Source organism: Clavelina lepadiformis, chromosome 1, assembly GCF_947623445.1.
Source record: "Clavelina lepadiformis chromosome 1, kaClaLepa1.1, whole genome shotgun sequence".
NCBI classification, from domain to species: Eukaryota; Metazoa; Chordata; class Ascidiacea; order Aplousobranchia; family Clavelinidae; genus Clavelina; species Clavelina lepadiformis.
In genome coordinates this window covers 25,052,219-25,069,175 of record NC_135240.1, presented here as the reverse complement: position 1 = coordinate 25,069,175, position 16,957 = coordinate 25,052,219, and the positions used below count along the sequence as shown (strand labels likewise).

At 36.5% G+C, this 16,957-nt stretch overlaps 2 protein-coding genes across 3 annotated transcripts; one reads left to right on the top strand and one right to left on the bottom strand.

Moving 5' to 3' along the window:
- Positions 1 to 845: 845 nt before the first annotated feature.
- LOC143452467 (phosphatidylinositol N-acetylglucosaminyltransferase subunit A-like) lies at positions 846 to 6,388 on the top strand. The gene is made up of 9 exons (XM_076953462.1): positions 846 to 1,004; positions 2,895 to 3,037; positions 3,766 to 3,991; positions 4,099 to 4,252; positions 4,346 to 4,511; positions 4,580 to 4,693; positions 5,822 to 5,993; positions 6,056 to 6,158; positions 6,228 to 6,388. Exons 1-9 carry the CDS (start codon positions 897 to 899, stop codon positions 6,338 to 6,340), a joined length of 1,299 nt encoding a protein of 432 aa, XP_076809577.1. The 5' UTR covers positions 846 to 896; the 3' UTR covers positions 6,341 to 6,388.
- On the bottom strand, positions 6,338 to 15,865 carry LOC143452451 (sorting nexin-25-like). Of its 2 annotated transcripts, XM_076953443.1 has the most exons (21): positions 15,705 to 15,865; positions 13,425 to 13,541; positions 12,487 to 13,294; positions 11,743 to 11,922; positions 11,449 to 11,624; positions 11,184 to 11,370; positions 10,968 to 11,061; positions 10,784 to 10,866; positions 10,600 to 10,666; positions 10,185 to 10,289; positions 9,071 to 9,259; positions 8,824 to 8,962; positions 8,531 to 8,652; positions 8,293 to 8,440; positions 8,084 to 8,220; positions 7,860 to 7,985; positions 7,223 to 7,440; positions 6,996 to 7,133; positions 6,805 to 6,931; positions 6,565 to 6,720; positions 6,338 to 6,456 (listed from the first exon to the last, which is right to left on the bottom strand). In XM_076953443.1, exons 3-21 carry the CDS (start codon positions 13,083 to 13,085, stop codon positions 6,385 to 6,387), a joined length of 3,063 nt encoding a protein of 1,020 aa, XP_076809558.1. In that variant the 5' UTR covers positions 13,086 to 13,294; positions 13,425 to 13,541; positions 15,705 to 15,865; the 3' UTR covers positions 6,338 to 6,384. The 2 variants fall into 2 exon arrangements, with proteins under 2 accessions (XP_076809558.1, XP_076809566.1); XM_076953451.1 differs by lacking the exon at positions 6,996 to 7,133.
- Positions 15,866 to 16,957: the final 1,092 nt, after the last annotated feature.

The following is a 16,957-nucleotide window of genomic DNA, read 5'->3' as shown; positions in this document are numbered from 1 at the left end:
TGTATAGTTAAGCTGACACGTAGTTAAGAAGCGGGCACTTCCAATAAAGACTTCTTATCAGCACAGGTGCTGGAAACAACCTGAGAATATGCAAAAAGAAGTGTTCACACAAAGTTATTCCGAGCAATTTTATAAATATCAGACGACAGTTGAAGTGTTTATCAAAAAACAAGTTTATAAACTTCAATCAATTAAAAAACACTTTTCCAAGAAATGACGTTTTGCTAACACTTCCATCGCTTGGAAGTCGTAGACATGTTAACAACCTCAACATAAAGATAAACCAAGAAAAAGTTTCACAAACAATAAGCTGTAAACTTCTGAACCTCGAACACATTAACTAACATTCCTGTTAAAAAACTAATGTTGTTACAGTCAGACATATGTTTGAAAATGACAACATTTCTTAGCCCTACTGTGGCGTTTCGTAAAACGTTAGTTCAAAACGGGCTTTAGATGGGATTTGGTTAATAACAAAAAGTCTAAAACCAGCCCACAAACTAAAAGTTAAAGTTTATATTAACTATAACACTTCATTCAGAATTAGTTACTACACGTTTGACCAAGTTACCTAAATATAAAATCACCGGCATTGAAGTAACATATAGCAAGCTGGTTTCTCTTATATATATAACGACGCAGAATAAAACACGTGCTTACTGATGAATAACAGTTAAAGACGCCGGCTTATTAGACGTGGGACTCTGATCATAAAAAACAGCAGTCGAAAAAACAATGAATTTCTGTGTTTGACATGATAGCATTTATTACTGATGGTGAGGAACAAAACCCAGAGTTCGCGTTCCTCAGTTTCCTTATTCCGTAATTTAGTGTTGTCCCCATGGCTCGCATTCAGAGTTCAGACCGGGACTGAGGAGGTGTAGTAGCAGGATGGCATGGCGCATAATATTGCACTGGTATCAGATTTCTTTTACCCAAATGTTGGTGGTGTTGAAAATCACATGTTTCAGTTGGCACAATGTTTAAAGAAGAGAGGACACAAGGTAAGCAAGTACAGAGATGTTGGCATTTAGAGCGTTGTAACGACTATGGCACACATACGCTTCTGTCTGGAAAGTTTGCATATTAACACAGGGAGATTTACGCCAGAAAATTGAGCCTATGTAGCCTACTTAATTCCCTCCGCAACAGGGCCTAGCCTAACTCATAGTCTAATGAATGATGCCGATTGCCGCGAGTGCAAAGCTGTTGGCTTGCATTTGCAATTTTTGTATTTGTATGCTTGTTTTTTTGTGACAGAATTTTGTGACGCCACGGTAAAAAGGCTAAAGCTGATATTTACCCCAGCGACATAACGAACTTTCTACTTTGCCATGGTGAAAATCTCCGTCTATCATACATACGTTTCATACAGGAACACGATGTAGAAAGTTATTTGCACAGAATAAATACCTATATGATTGTTAGCGTCTATTTCATCGACTGCTGGTTACTGAATTTGGAAAAAGCTACTTTGATATACGGTTAGCCCAGACTGCACTTTTGTCGATATTGGAGAATATATCTCTTGCGCAAAATGCTTGGATTCCAGCTGCACCCGCTCAAATCGTATGTGCATCCGTGGTTTTGTACTTCTCTTTAGTTTTTTCTGATGCCACTCAACTGGAACTTGAGGAAATATGGCAAAAAATTTAGCCTGCATAACAATGTATAGGAAGTAGACTAAGTGGTATCCACGCAATTTTGTTCCGAAATTAATTAGGAAATTGGTCAACATCACATTTCAAAAGTACAAAATTTATGTCCGCCATGCAGTATGCAAAGAATGCAGCATACTGCACAATTTTTATTTTCTTACTTCAATAAACGGCAGCCGGAGAAGTAGCCAAAACACTTATTTACTGGAGGTCATTTTATTTACACCCTCTGGAAACTTTGCTTGCAAATGTAATACTTATAACATAGAATCTAGGACAAAATGGCAATTCTGTGCCAGAAAATTCACACAAGCAAACTTTCTGCTCCTAAGAAATTCGACAAAATATAGTAAGAGCCTACACCAGTTGATATCGTAGAAAAACTATTTTAATCAGGTATTTCTATTGCAAATTTGCAAGAGATTGATGCCAGCCTGGTCAAACCCTGTTAGAAATCGAGAAAAAACGCACAGCATTGTGCTGACTGTTCTGCCAATGATCAGTGCTCATGTGCAGGTGACACGTTCAGGAGACAAGAAAATATATAAGAAGAGTTACAAACATGTACAAAGCATAACTTTTAAAAGCATCAGGATAAACAATTCAAAGTTATTGGTATTTGCAACAGACTAAATGAGTCAAACTGTGTACAGTACTTTACTATGTAATTGTGCACTTTAAATGCACTCAAACATTTTCGCGCGCTCGCACTTGTGGTTTTTGGTTGCACTTGCACGATCTTGTTGAAAACGATCATACTCTGCAGTCTGGTACACCAGGTTTTCTCCAAATATTGTAATCGCTCCAGCACAAGAAACTCGTTAACGTTCAAGTCAAAGTTTTTCATGTTCACGCCAATTCATACTCAACCCAGATTGGAAAGTTTGCTAAGTGTGCAAGAGACGAAAAGTTTAGGGGTTGTTGGCCATTAACATATACAGTATGCTATGTTTAGTTTTAAAATAAATCAAAAACGCAAAGTTTGTCAAAAGCACTATGCTTCTATTGCAATCGACCAAGAAAAAATCCTACCTGCACAATTCTTTCGTGAAATAAATTTGTTAAAAGTTTGGATATCCTTTTTTAGGCATGTTGCTGTTATTCTTTTGGACTCTACCACAGAATGTAAGGGCGTAAAGATACAGGAGACATCACATGCTAGTGACTGCATCATAAATTGCTCATATCTATTTATGGCAAGTCTATCAGGACTTAAACAGCAAAGTTTATTTACAGGTTATCATCATTACACATGCCTATGGAAAGAGAAGTGGTGTTCAGTTTTTAAGTGGAATGTTGAAGGTCTACTATTTACCTCTCATCGTGTTCTACAATCAATGTGTGCTCCCAACTATATTTGGAGCTATGCCAGTCATAAGGTAAACCTAGTTTTTTTGCTTTTCCTCGTATTGAAGAGTAAAATCTAATTCTTGCCGGGCTTTCGTTTTGTTCTATCAGAAATATGCACAAATGTTTACGTGCAGTACATACCAAAGTTTGCACTGTGATACTGAGATGTGTTAAATGGTCGTCTTGACAAAACCAACTAAATTTAAAATATATGTATATTTTTTGTTACATATCTTTGTGGCTGGTCTGTTGTCTTCTGTCAGTTCAATCCCATTCTGGATTGAATAATTTCCAAAATAGCTTAATTATTACCAATGGTTGAATTGGCATGGAATCAATTATCAAGGGTTTATGAAAAAGTTATTGTTTTACTCATGAACAAATAATGAAAAATTCTGACCTATTAACTGCTTTAAATGCAATTGTATTCGTTTAATTGTTGCTAACATCACATTAATTGCAAGCAGCTAAATCATAATCCAGCTTTTGAGAGAAGGAAATTAAGGGAAACTTTCAATAGTTCAAATACGTAACGTGTCAAATACATGTCTTAAATGTTTTTAGCAAGCATCGCCGATAACCAAGTGTGCTTTATCACTACAGAAATTTGTTCATAAACTCTTTAATTAAATCACTGTTGAATTTGGCCAGCTCTATTTTAATTGATTTCTTATCACGAAAGGGAGTTTTGAAAAAAGTTGTAAAAAAAATTTATTTCAGTTTCACATGCTAACTAACATGCTTTTGTACGATGCAGAACGATATTGCTTGCTGAAAAAATCACCATAGTCCATGGACATTCATCGTTCTCTACACTTGCTCATGAAGGAATGTTTCATGCAAAGTCACTCGGTATTCGGACTGTATTTACTGACCATTCCTTGTTTGGATTTGCCGATACAAGCTCGATTTTGACAAATAGGTTACTGGAATGGTCATTGGCTGACACTAACTGTGTGATTTGTGTTTCACATACAAGCAAAGTAAGCTTAGATATGTAAGTAGTAAAGTAAACAAGGGATCATAACACAGACCTTTGATGTCAAGTGCAGTTGATTGTTTAATAATGAGATTTTACCTTCGACTTCAGGAAAATACAGTGCTACGAGCAAATCTTGATCCTGGAGACGTTTTTGTAATTCCCAATGCAGTTGATCCAACAGTTTTTATTCCATCAACATCAGACAATAAAAACAATGACAAAATTTATATTGTAGTGATGAGCAGGCTGGTTTATAGAAAAGGTAAATAGTTCACAATTCTTGTATCATAAGAAGTAAAGAGTATTTCAGTTTTTGTTTGGCGTTTGCACTATTTCACATTTATAATGTTATTAGGCATGGATCTCTTGGCAACCATCATACCTGAAATATGCAACACTTTTGATGATGTCGACTTCATTATTGGTGGTGATGGCCCGAAACGCCTACTTTTAGATGAAGTATGTGAACAATATCAGCTACAAGATCGGATCACTTTTCTGGGTTCTGTTCCTCACCACGAGTAATAAAGGATATTATGTCAAACTCGGACATTCATCTGTTTTTCAACTGCTGTTTTTTTATGATCAGAGTCCCAGGTGTACTAAGACGGGGTCACATTTTCCTTAATACCTCTTTAACAGAAGCTTTTTGTATGGCAATTGTTGAAGCTGCATGCTGTGGACTTCACGTCATCAGCACAAGGTAACTATCTGTCTATCACTGGAACCATCAAAAACAAACGTACTGCACTGCCTGCAGTTACCATCTTTGTTAATATGTTACCGAAAAAATTGTTAGTTGGAATGAACAATAACGTGATAGGGGGCCATTCAGATCATTTTTTACCCCAAGAGAATAATTGAAAAACGAAGGTGCCCATAGAAATATTAGACTGCCCATAAATGTTATTCGTCTACTACTTAAAAACAAGCTTCGATCACATTCTTAAAAATGCATGTATTGTTCATTTATTAAAGAAATCTAAGAAGAAATAATTTATTTAGAAAAGAATTTTTTGTTTGCCCAAGTAAATTTTGCATTTGTGTATTACATATTACTGCAAATGTATTTTGGGAGGATTTGAAAACGTTTGGGATTAGTAAGGTAGGAATACAAAATAAAAGTTGGAAGCCAATGGTAAACTCTTCATACCTGCTGATATGTTTTCTTTTGTTCTTCCCCCTTCATGTTTTGTTAGATATTCATGACTTTAGGTGATAATTAGGGCGATTATTTTTTGACTTGTCAAAAATTTGTCAAATTTACATCATTAGGTCAAAAATTGTCAAAATTTTTTACCAAGTCAAAATTTTTTACAAACTGCATTGTCTTGGTGTCATAGAGGTTGCACTGTAGGTGAACTTGTCATTTTACATTGTACACCTTGTAAAGTTGTAACCTACTTTATACTGTTGTAAATGGCCCATTGTCTACTTATTGTGAATTAGCTCTTGCTTCCGTTTTGCTTTAGATACTTCATGTATCTTTAGTTTAGACAAATGTATTGAACAGTTTTTGTTGTGTCTCAGTTGCAGTTTTTTGGCAGTGATTTGTAATTAGCTCATTTCCCTTTTCAGAATAGGCTAGGTCTATGTTCAGATTTTTGCCCTTCTTTACTACAATAAATTTTAACTTTTTGTACAAAAATGCGTAATTTAACTACTTACGTCAAAATTTGTCAAAAAAAAGTTTTTTAATGTCAAAATTTTCAATTTTTAGGTCAAAAACTTTCGTTTTTTAGGTCAAAAAATAATCGCCCTAGTGAAAATATACTATTAACAACGTATTTAATTCCATTATCTGTTGTCATTTAAATTTTCATTTATTCAGTGTTGGAGGCATCCCGGAAGTGTTACCAGAGGATCTCGTGCACCTTGCACACCCTAACGCTAAATCATTGCTGTCCACTGTAATAGAAGCAGTAAATAAATTAAAATCAGGTCAACTCTTAACCAAGGAAGACATACACAAGAAGGTGGCACATTTATATACTTGGCCAAAGGTAAGAAATGTCTCTTTTACTGAGCATATGGTATGTAAAACAACTCGTGCTTGCATTGTAAGGTTGCAAAAAGAACGGAAAGGGTCTATGATGCGGTCATGAACAAAGATCAACCCACCGTTAAACATAGAATGTTTAAATTGTCAAAATGTGGACCTGTCATAGGTGAGTAACTTTTTCTTGAGATTCATGACGTGGGAAAAAGATTAATTTACTTGTTTTCTGACGTTGCAGGCAAAGTATTCATCCTTTTTTTGTTGATTAATGAATTGCTGCTGAAGCTAATGGACTGGTTTCAACCGAGGCGTCGTCTGCATAACTTAATGAAGCAGAAGCACACAAACTAGAGATTTATTCAATGTTTATTGCGCAGATTAAATGCAGTTGTTTTTTAATTGCCTGGTACATTTCCTTGTTCTAGTATTTCTGGAAATACTTCTTCCATTATCTCAGCCAGTAAGTTCTATAACAAGTATAAATGATAAATCGAGCAATAATGCTTACTCCTGTTCAAACAGGTTGAAAAATTGCAATTCAGAAACAAAGGAGATAATATGACACCTTATCTTACATAAAACAAATGCTTGTTTAGACGCTTGTCTTGCAGTGCATGGAAAATTTTCAATACGCCCCGTTTCCCGTTCTCTTGTCCCACTAAACCATTTAGGGCTTCCGGAATATTACGCAGAATTTCAACCTGTAACTCTAGCTTGGTTTGTGTCTTCTCCTACAGAAAATCGAGATATACAATATACATGTATCAACAGAAATTTACATAGTTGCAACGTTTAAATCAGGAACGTCTTTTTACATCATCGGTTCTGGATGGAACTTGCTCGGCTAGTTTTCCATTAGGCCACATCGAATCCAAAAAAGCTTGTAAATAAAACCCCAGCATTGGTTCTGATACAAGCCATTCAGATACTTCTCGCACCTGCCTGTAACACCAAATTATAAATTTAAATGTGATTCTGGGTGACTACATCCAACCAGTTACTGCACCTGTTAATGCTTCTCCCAAAGGCCACCCTTACAAATACAATCAAGCTTCTACGGAGAAAACGAAATAGCCCATGCAACTCAAACACTTCACTAATTAGCAAGTATAGAGGTTCAGCAACAGAATCACGGGCCAAGGTGCTGCAAACAATTACACCAATCTTTAGAGTGATTAAAGTCAAACAAAGCAATACCTAAATTAAAGCGAACTATTATTTATTTAAATTAACCTGTCTTCATCCAAAAGATCATCTGTGTCGTCTTCCTCAGCTAGCTGGTTCACAACTCGATCCAATAGATCTTTCGGAACTCGCTTAAAAAAACCACCAACACCTGTAAAAATTTTATTGTCAGCTGCTTCCTCTTCACTACTTTTTGAAAGATTTGTTCCATCTGGTCCAGGACTGAGAAAACCATACACAGTTTGGCTGCACCTTAAGATTTCATCCTAAACAAGATGGTGACTTAATTAGGGCAAGCAATTTAGCCGGATGGCGGCTAGTTGCTAATTGTAATGTCACATTGTTAATTGCTGGTAAAACTGCTCTTAATAATTAAGAAATGTGATGAAAAGGGTTGTATTAGCAATTTATGTCATGCAAGTCCACAAACTTTGTCAGGAAAACAAAGTATTCAAGCATTAAAATGATTAAAATCAGCAAATTTCCTTGAATCAGTGGATTACCAAAAATGTTGCCCCAAATTCACTCCAACATGTACGTTTTCAGCTAATGGTACACAAAACTTTAGTCACTAACAGGTTTTAACCGCTAGCGGCTAATAACTTGCCAATTTTCCACCCTATTGTAGTATCCTAGTATCAAATGTTTTAACATTTAACGATTTAAGGCATGGCGGTTTAGGTACCTTGAGTATATCATTTAGATATGCATCCAGTGATTCTTTTGAATTGTTTAAGAACTTATCAGTAAGCCCTCTAAGTCGAAACATTGGCACTTTTGGCAAGGAATGCTTCTTCAGCCAAGGACTACACTGAAAAAACCAATTCACAATATTTTAGCATTTGGCTCTAGAGTAAAGTACCGTCTAGCCATAACAAATATCAATGTGCTAAAATGATGTTCCCAAACCTCTTTTAGTCGCTGATGCAAGTCATGAAATTCATTTAAAGATCTTGCCACAATCCAGCCAGAAACATCATCTGTGGTTTCGTAGAAGGGCACACCTGAACACTGGACAATAATTGTGTAGACAGGTGTTGCTAGACCTGAGTAATCAAATGTAAAATTACTGCAATGTGGTTTGATGAGTGAACACAGTCTGCTGCAGTAAAACTGACCATCTGTTTGGGACGCATGAACTTTTTCAATGGATGCATTCCACATGCCCATATGGTCCCACCAAGCACTGGTTCGTTCTATGTGAAGCTGCTGCATGCATTTGGCATGCTGGAGTTTCTGTATATCGCGATTTAGTTGATCTTTTACCTACAAAATGAACTACACATTAAGCAGAACTTCTTAGCAAGTATAATGCCAATAACTACTTCAGTCACAATTTTGGCTTTTCCAACTAACCTTTGAATCAACTTTTGTAGCAGACATTAAGCTTTCCAAAGCCTGAGCTTTGTACTCGAGCTTCTCCTCAATTCTGCGCAATCTTTCAAGAGACGCATCAGATGAATGGCCACCACCAAATGCTAAAAACAAGGAAGCTTAAAATCAAAGCAGCAAGTACAAGCTCTGTGTTAATCAGTTTATGGCTCAGAACTAATTCGTTTTTATGAGTTTAGAAATCCGCAGTGTTAGGTTTTCTCAGATGAAAATTTCATTAATATTACAACTATTAGGTTATTTCATTTATATCAAACCTGCTTTTGACAAATCTTGTTCCGAAGCAGTGAGACTTTTTTCAAAGCTTTGATCCAATATTTCAGGCATCAGTTGATAAGAATAGACATCACTTACCACAAATGATGGATAGTGATCTTTTTGCATTATATCATAAACCTGACAAAGCAATGTAGGGATAAAATAATCATTTCAAAACAACAACTATGTGCAAAGTTGAAGATTTATTCTTATAAGGTTAGTTGGTTGGTTGGTAAGTATCCTTACTTGTTTTTGTACTTGAAAAAAATCATCAGGTGGCTTGTTACCGATGACACAATCTTGCATTCCTCTAATGCTGCTTTTTTCAATGGAAACTTGTTCAAGCGGATTGTTTATAATATGAGTTTGAAAAACATGGCTGAGTATTTTTGCAAGTTCCTTTCCCGAAGGATTAGTTGTTTTTACAATTTCAATCTGCAAAGAGTTTTGTGGTTGAAAGAAGTGAGTGCTAGCAACACAAAGATGGCCAACTCATTTTATCGTATTCAGCTAGGCAAGGGTTGACTGAAGTGCTTATTACCGCAACATCAACCGGTTATCTTAAGTTGGTAAACTTGGCTGCAAATATCCATGAAAATGAAACAGGGCATTGAATTAACAAATTAACTTTATAGCGTGATCATAATTTTGTATGTTTCACAGTGCGACTGTTAGTAAGGTGAATCATTTTTTGATTGGTACCAAGGTAGTGTGTGTTGGCGGTTGTATATCATCTGAGTGACAGTTTATTTGAGTGACAGATTGACATTTGTTGTTTAAGTTGCAGTTGTTGTTAATTAGTAAGTACACAGATGACAACACACAGAAGATAAAGTTTAGAATACTATCCACAAAAAAACAACTAAGAATCCTCAACGATCTCATCCAATTCTTCTGTTAGTTCCGCAGTTGGTCCGATCTTCAAATTACGCGCAATTCGGTGGTAGAATACTTCCTTTGAAAATGCTTTGGTGGTATCAGTTGACAATTGCATTGAAGCGGTGATGCCAGGCCTCCTGGATGTTATTTGTACGAGCAAGACCCGATTGTTGCATTACTGTAGTTTGAACAGTACTCACCAATGTGTCACTCAAATGAACTGTCACTCAGTTGAGCATGAGTTATTTGTCACTCAAATGAACGTTAAAAGAATGTGTCACTCAAATGAGCTGTCACTCAAATGAAGTGTCACTCAGTTGATCAACTACCGTGTTGGGGTAAACAAATAGATTAAGATTGCAATGTATAAGGATGCATATTGCATAGTACAGTAAGTACACTGTACTGTATATACAAGTGCACGGGGAAAAGTGAGAAAATAGAACAGTCACAGACAGCCTTATTATCAGAAAAGCAATACCTGATTCCAAAAGCTGAGTAAAGATGCTTTACCGATCTTTTTGAGATATTTTAGGAAGAAACTTCTTGCAATGGGTGAGTTCATTATCTCTTCAAATGATAGCAACTGACAAAAGTGAAGCACATTCTGAAATTCTAATTTGGCAACAAGCATTTGCAAAAAGTAAATAACGAAATAAAAGAATTGATGCCGCTCAACAGTTAAAACACTTTGGCTTAACAGTAATTACGTAGAAACTTCAGGCAGTTGAGTTGTGGTATTTATGAAACTTTAAATCTTCCCACAGTAATATAGTTCCAATCAACATGCTCATGTAAGGGTTTTACTATGATTAGTCGATGCTTGTTATTTGTTTTCCACATCAATACTGTTGTTTTCTTGCAATAAGATTTTAGTTTTCAATGCACAATCATACCTGGCTTTCCATCAGTCCTCCTTCAGACTGAGCATACTTTCCACCATAATCTTCCCCACCAAGCGCACTGAAATTTCAAATTAACACCAACAATAAAATTTCATCAATCATTCAATACCAAATCTGATTTCATCATTAATGTGTCTACTGCACATAAAGCAAAGCTGACAAAACAAATAACTACCGAATCTTCTTTTCACATTGTTGCTTTGCAACTTGACACTGGTTGATGTAACGTTTCAAATCACGATTTATAAGAAGCTCTCCCTACACGAGAAACATTACAACAGAATAAGTTTTGATTAAAGGCGGTCAAGTTGTACAGTTACCTATACACATTAACACCAAAGATAAACTTTGCTGATCACCTTGTCCAAACTTCGGGCTTTTCCAGCTTTGCTTTGATCCTTTTTAAGGCTGCTAATCGTAGTGGCATGAATGATCTCAGTCATTATGCGATACCTTATATGTTAAAAAATGGAGTTTCACCATAAAAGGATAAACTGTCGATATGTTGATTTTGTCTGAGACACCAGAAGTAATCTTAAAGGCAAGCTACTAATCTTAATTTTACCAGAAGGTACCTAATTTGCGAAAGAGCTTGAACACTTTTGCAATCATTTATTATCTTTATGAAATCTTCATATGTAGCTGCATAGGCATAAGCTCGACTTTGCTCTTCTTGAGCATTATCTTTCCATTGCAAATAAGATAAAATGGTGCGATTTATATAGTCAGGATCACATAAAGTTTCAACCATCGGAAGGAAAGCTGCAAAAAAATTATTGCATTGGTAGCAATGAAATAACAACTTTTCAGAAACCACAACTGGTAATTATTTTGCATTACCTAAACCTGCAAGAACTTCACGCAGTATGTAGCGTAAGCTGGTGATGCGGGCAGATTCTGGTGGAAGTGTCAGGATCAGAATATAGTCGCAGATCTGGCGCAAGTAACCAAGTTCAGTGTTGCGATCCCGTAAACAAGGGTGTAAAGTAAACATAGGTTTTTGTTCACTGGGATGCCTGCAAATCAAGTTAACAGAAAACGGATCACTTAAAGTACATCAATCTATGAACCAGATACAGCTATGTCGTTCACAGCTCACGACTGTCTTAGTATAAACAGAAAAGAAGTACATACATTTTAGCTGTACGTTTCAGTTCATCCATGTGCTCATGCACACATTTCACAAAGCGATTCATAATCAGGTTGACAGTATCTACTTTTGCAAGACGTTCCGAAAATGCTTTCACAACAACCCAATAATCTGCTCGGATCATTTTATGAAAGTTTCCACGGTCACTGCTCACTTTACTGTACCTGGGTGTACAAGAAATATAAAATACAACCAAGGACTTTGGATTAGCTGTACAGCACTTATTTTAGCCACCATGCCCTTGTTTTTTGAACCACACCCAGTTGTTCACTCCTAGCCACTTTTTTATGAGCATGACAACATGTTAATTAGTAAACAAATCCACAGGGTCACTGAGCTTTTTAAACCATTGCACACTTCATTTAAACCACAGTAACAGAGAAACAAGTGGCTTATATCATAAGAATGGTTTTATTGTTCTATTGTTTTTATCAAAACTCCAAATGCACAGCGTAATACTCAATCAGTGCACTGGTGATTAGTTATTATCATACATTTCCCAATAAACCAAGCTACAAGCATACTAGACCCCCACATCTGTGTAGATTCTCAAATACATGTCAACCTTGGATTTACCATGATACTTCATGTAGCTACTGTATTTTTAACTTGAATTTGATGGGCACACAAACTAAAATAAGTACTTCTTACAACAGTACAAACAATGGAAAAACATAACAATCTATTACAATTTTTAATTTGTCTGTAAAAGTACATTTAACTCTTACCATGTTTCAACATAGTCCCTGTAGGTGTATTCGAAAACATTATGCATAATTTCATCGATGTTCGGTGAAACGCAAGTTTTAGTGCCAGACTGATATGAGCTTGGTCCATAGGGACTACAAAGCATTTCCTCCGGAGTTTTTCCATAAGGATGAATAATTTCAAATACTCCTCGGGCTTGAGCAGGACGATTGTTGCCAGTGTCTATGTTGCCTGTCTGTGCTTGAATTAATGGGGATCGAGCGAGCCTTATGGCAACATTAGCAAGAAAGAGTTTGCTTCTGGTGTAAAACCAAAAGCTAAGTGCTCTCAAATAAAATTTAGCTGAAAATCGAGATGGCAAATTTGCTCTTTGTTCCAAGGCAACACCCTGAGTTCGTTGTACACATTGGTCACTTTCCTGCTCAAGATAGAGTTTGTGTTTCTCAATATAGTTAAGAAGCAAATAAATAAGAAAAACACCAATTAAACTTCCAAGTACAATGGCAACAAGGGATGTAATAAGATTGATCAGAATGCTTACAACCCACGGATTGGCAATGCACAGAGCAAGCACTAAACAAAGCACAAAGCCCAAAATTAGAGTCTGACCGATTGTCATGCTTGAATTTACTATTTATCTCAGTTTATGTCCGTGACGAAAAATGAAAAAATGTTTAATCCTTTTTGGGTTTGATTGGAATATCTTCTGTATATGCAGCATAAACAAAAAGTCCAAGTACAACATGCACCATTACTACTGCTGTAAGGGCAGAAGGAACAATGCTATCAGGATCCTTAATGCCCATAAAACCTTCATAAACAAATGTCCTGAAATGCAAAGAAAACAGTTAACGATTAAATTATCAAAGAAGCCAGTTGCAAAGTATCCGAGGTGATGATTTTAAGTTTGATGTACATTGTCCTTTGTGGATTCATTAAACAATAAAAATTTACTTACTTGGAAATGAAATAGGATGAAATTGGGAGTGTCACCATTAAAAATGTGTAAAATAACAATCTTATGAAAGTGCCCCGGGAGACTACAGAATCATCTTTTGTAGGTGCTTGTAGATTTCTAGACAATTAAAATAAGCAGTGTTGCAACATTTCATTACGAAAGGTACACCTGCATTATATCGACATAATATCTTATGTATAGTCAAACGTCCTAAATCGGGCGCACACTGTTTTGCCCCCAAAAAATGTGCAACGGTTATTATAAGAAATAAACAAAAAATAAATTATCGCGTTTTATGTCCTTTTGTTAACCTATCTTTCATCTAACCATATGCTAAAGATAAGCTCATTGCATGTGGTCTGATCTTCTCATCTGAACGTATTTTGTCAGGCTATTGATTTTAGGCCAATAACATGTTTCGCATTGGCTGTCTGAACTTTGTTGTGGCACGTTCTACACTGGTAAATTTGAAAAAGTTTTTATGTCATTGACTAGCGGAAGTCTTCGTCTTCAATCACAGGTAAAACATTTCTAAATCTTCCGCAGAGTCAAAAGCAATAACGTGCGTTTGAATTTGGTACGCATTTTGCGGTTTGCACATTAAAAAATGCAGGTCACCTGAGTGGTCTTGTAACGACTCTTCGAGTCACTGAAGTTTTTTCCTTTTTTCTTTGGTGGCTTTTAAAATGTAAATCGTTATTTTATATGTTAAACATGTTTTATAAAGCAGTTTATTTCCACCCATGTCCACCGCAAAAGCCTAATAAAGTGGACTTACTGAACTAGGAAATAGGATGGCCTTTAACCATTTGAGACATGAAAAGGGGGTCGCTACTTTAGAATTGTGGACGAAAAGCTACATTGTAATTGTCGCTAAAAGGCACAACAATTTTACTGCTGGCATTAAAGCGCCTATTGCCTTTTCAAAATACTTCAAAATCACTCAGCCTTACCATTTTCACTTTCAGCGTGGTGAGCAATAAAAGCTTTCCCGACTGGAATGCAAAACATGATATCATAATTGTGGTGACCGTAAAAAGAGAAAAGTTATTGGAGTATCGTTACGGCTTAATCGAGATTAGGGGAGACACTTAGTCTAGCCTCGCAATTTCAGAATTTAGTGGTGAATGTTTAAACTGAAATATACCGGAGGGTTCCACAAAATGAGGACGCAAAAATGCTGTCCGCAAATGCTGTTCCACAAAATGAGGACGCAAATAAGGTCGTCCGATACAGAATAAGTTGAAAAAGGCTACACGCCAAGAAATTCAAAGAGGCAGATAATTGATTTTAATATTTACAGCACGCCATTCTATTGTTGGCAGACAATACTATTTGCGATATTTACATTTTACCTTCACCTAACATCACACATATTAACAAAAAGTAGTGAGTCTTAATTGGAACCGTAAGTGGCATTGCGACTTAACAGCATTAGGCCTACGAAGTAATAAACAAAGAAAGTTGCAGATTTATCAGAGTGAGTAATTAATTTCTGAGCTAGTTAGGTACCGAGAATAGTCAACATTATCGTATTTAGTTGTGCATCGTCTGCTCGTTTATTTGGCACGTGCCTCATGAAACTAATCGAGTAAATCGTTTTTTTAACATCTATACTCACCGCTTACGTTTGGGAACCAGTGCGGCTAAATTGAGGGTTTTGGCCCGCAATAAAATCGCAGTGCAAATTGCTAATTACACGAAAAGTAGTTGCTGTTATTTAAAACTTTTATTATTACTAAGTGTAGGTAGGTACTATCTTCCACCCAAGTGTGACTTATTGCAAGCTGGTGCACAAGCAAACTTGTAATTGGATAGTTTCCAAAAACGTGCGTCTAATTAGGGCGTTTGACCATATTAGTCAGTATTGTAAACAGATGACTATGACGCAACATTAAACATTCGCTTGGAGACCATCTATGCCAATGGTGGCTCATGGCGCCACCAGTTTGAATTGACAATGCGGCCCATCATGTAACCATTCTGTATGGTTTGATGATGAAAGCGTTCAAGATATATGCTAAGTTTCTAGCAGCAACGATCGTCGATTACATGATGGTAACAAACAAATAGGAAAGATTTTTGGGTAAAGTGCAGAAGTGCGCAACCAAATGACGTCACAATCTGAGTAACTGGGGTCTAGTTTACAAATGCATCCTGTGCCTTATGGTTGCTGTGCACTTCTGCACTAGAGCCAGATTTTTTCTTGCATTAGGCTAACGATTCGTGAATCGTGGTACAGTAAGTGACAGGCTAACTACTATAGACAATAGCACTTACAGTTTTGCTAGGTTTTCATTTTTTCTTAAAGACATCTTCTAAATTCCAAAATCATTCGTGTTCACTACAATCAACAAGAACATTCAAGACTGCATAGTATGATACACGTTAAATGCAATAGTGAACGCGAGTCAACCCCGTGATCAACATGTATCTTACATGTGACGGTTAGCGCCAGGTCACATAACAATTTTTTTCTTGGTATACTTGTATTTGTTGTGTGGTCTGCACTCAGCATAGTTTATTAATTGTGGGGATCGAGCAAAAAAATATGAAGCGAAGCTTTTTATTGCACAATAAACTATAAAAGAATGCACATAATCAACCAGTAGACGGAAAAAACGGCACTGTGTGAAATTATGCCAATTAGATGTTTACTACAGTGTTGTCATAAGGAATTAAGGCAAACACGGCGACCAAGTTTAGGATCAATTTTTGCGTTTATTTGCGGCGTTTCTCACGTTTTTTCCTATTATTAAAGACATTAACTTATTGATAAACTATTGTGGTGTTTAGATAGCGCCAGTGGAAGCGTGAAGGCGCCGATCTAGTAATGACGGAATCCGTGTTTGATACCCTAAGCCAGGGGCGGGCAACTTTTTCGTTCGGCGGGCCTGATATGAGAAAATAAAGTACTTGGCGGGCCGGATTCCTGAATCGATACATTAATTGTGTATTGATCCACCTATGCAAGGAATAAATCGTATTTAATGTAAACTTTAAGTTTTAAGCATAGAGACCAAAAACAGTATTTAATGAATTTATTAACGAATAATGTACTTCAATAGCTGCTGAAGTCAAAACTGAACTGCTAAGCTGAACTGCTGAACTGTCTGCGGGCCGCTCAAAATCCCGTCGCGGGCCGGGTCCGGCCCGCGGGCCGTATGTTGCCCACCCCTGCCCTAAGCCCTAAGGCATGATGGGGTTGATGATGATGGGATGATAAGTACGGGTTATAATTTTGGTGTGTTTCTTATATCAAAAATTTGGATCTTTTTAAAGTTAAGGCAGACATTGCATTAAAATCCTCAAAGACAAAAAAAATATCACCATCTTCCAAGAAAAATAGTTTGACGTCGTTTGAACTTTTCACGCGTTTACCAATGACATTAATTGTAATTTAAATAAAAAAATCCTCTGCTTCTGGTCACCATGTTAGTGTGTCCAATGTCCATGTTTTACTCCGTTCCAGCGTGTTATCTGCAACTTTTCTACGTCATCAACTAAAGAAAATATAAAGTCCGCTCGCGAAT

What these genes read in the sequence shown, in the direction of transcription:
- LOC143452451 (XM_076953443.1), bottom strand. Translation starts at nt 13,085, where the DNA reads ATGACAATCGGTCAGACTCTAATTTTGGGCTTTGTGCTTTGTTTAGTG. An exon ending in CAATGTGAAAAGAAGATTCG is followed by an intron (nt 10,667 to 10,783) that starts GTAGTTATTTGT and finishes TTGAAATTTCAG; the next exon opens with TGCGCTTGGTGGGGAAGATT. An exon ending in CTACAAAAGTTGATTCAAAG is followed by an intron (nt 8,441 to 8,530) that starts GTTAGTTGGAAA and finishes TTCATTTTGTAG; the next exon opens with GTAAAAGATCAACTAAATCG.
- LOC143452467 (XM_076953462.1), top strand. Translation starts at nt 897, where the DNA reads ATGGCGCATAATATTGCACTGGTATCAGATTTCTTTTACCCAAATGTT. An exon ending in CAGGCTGGTTTATAGAAAAG is followed by an intron (nt 4,253 to 4,345) that starts GTAAATAGTTCA and finishes TAATGTTATTAG; the next exon opens with GCATGGATCTCTTGGCAACC. An exon ending in AAAATGTGGACCTGTCATAG is followed by an intron (nt 6,159 to 6,227) that starts GTGAGTAACTTT and finishes CTGACGTTGCAG; the next exon opens with GCAAAGTATTCATCCTTTTT.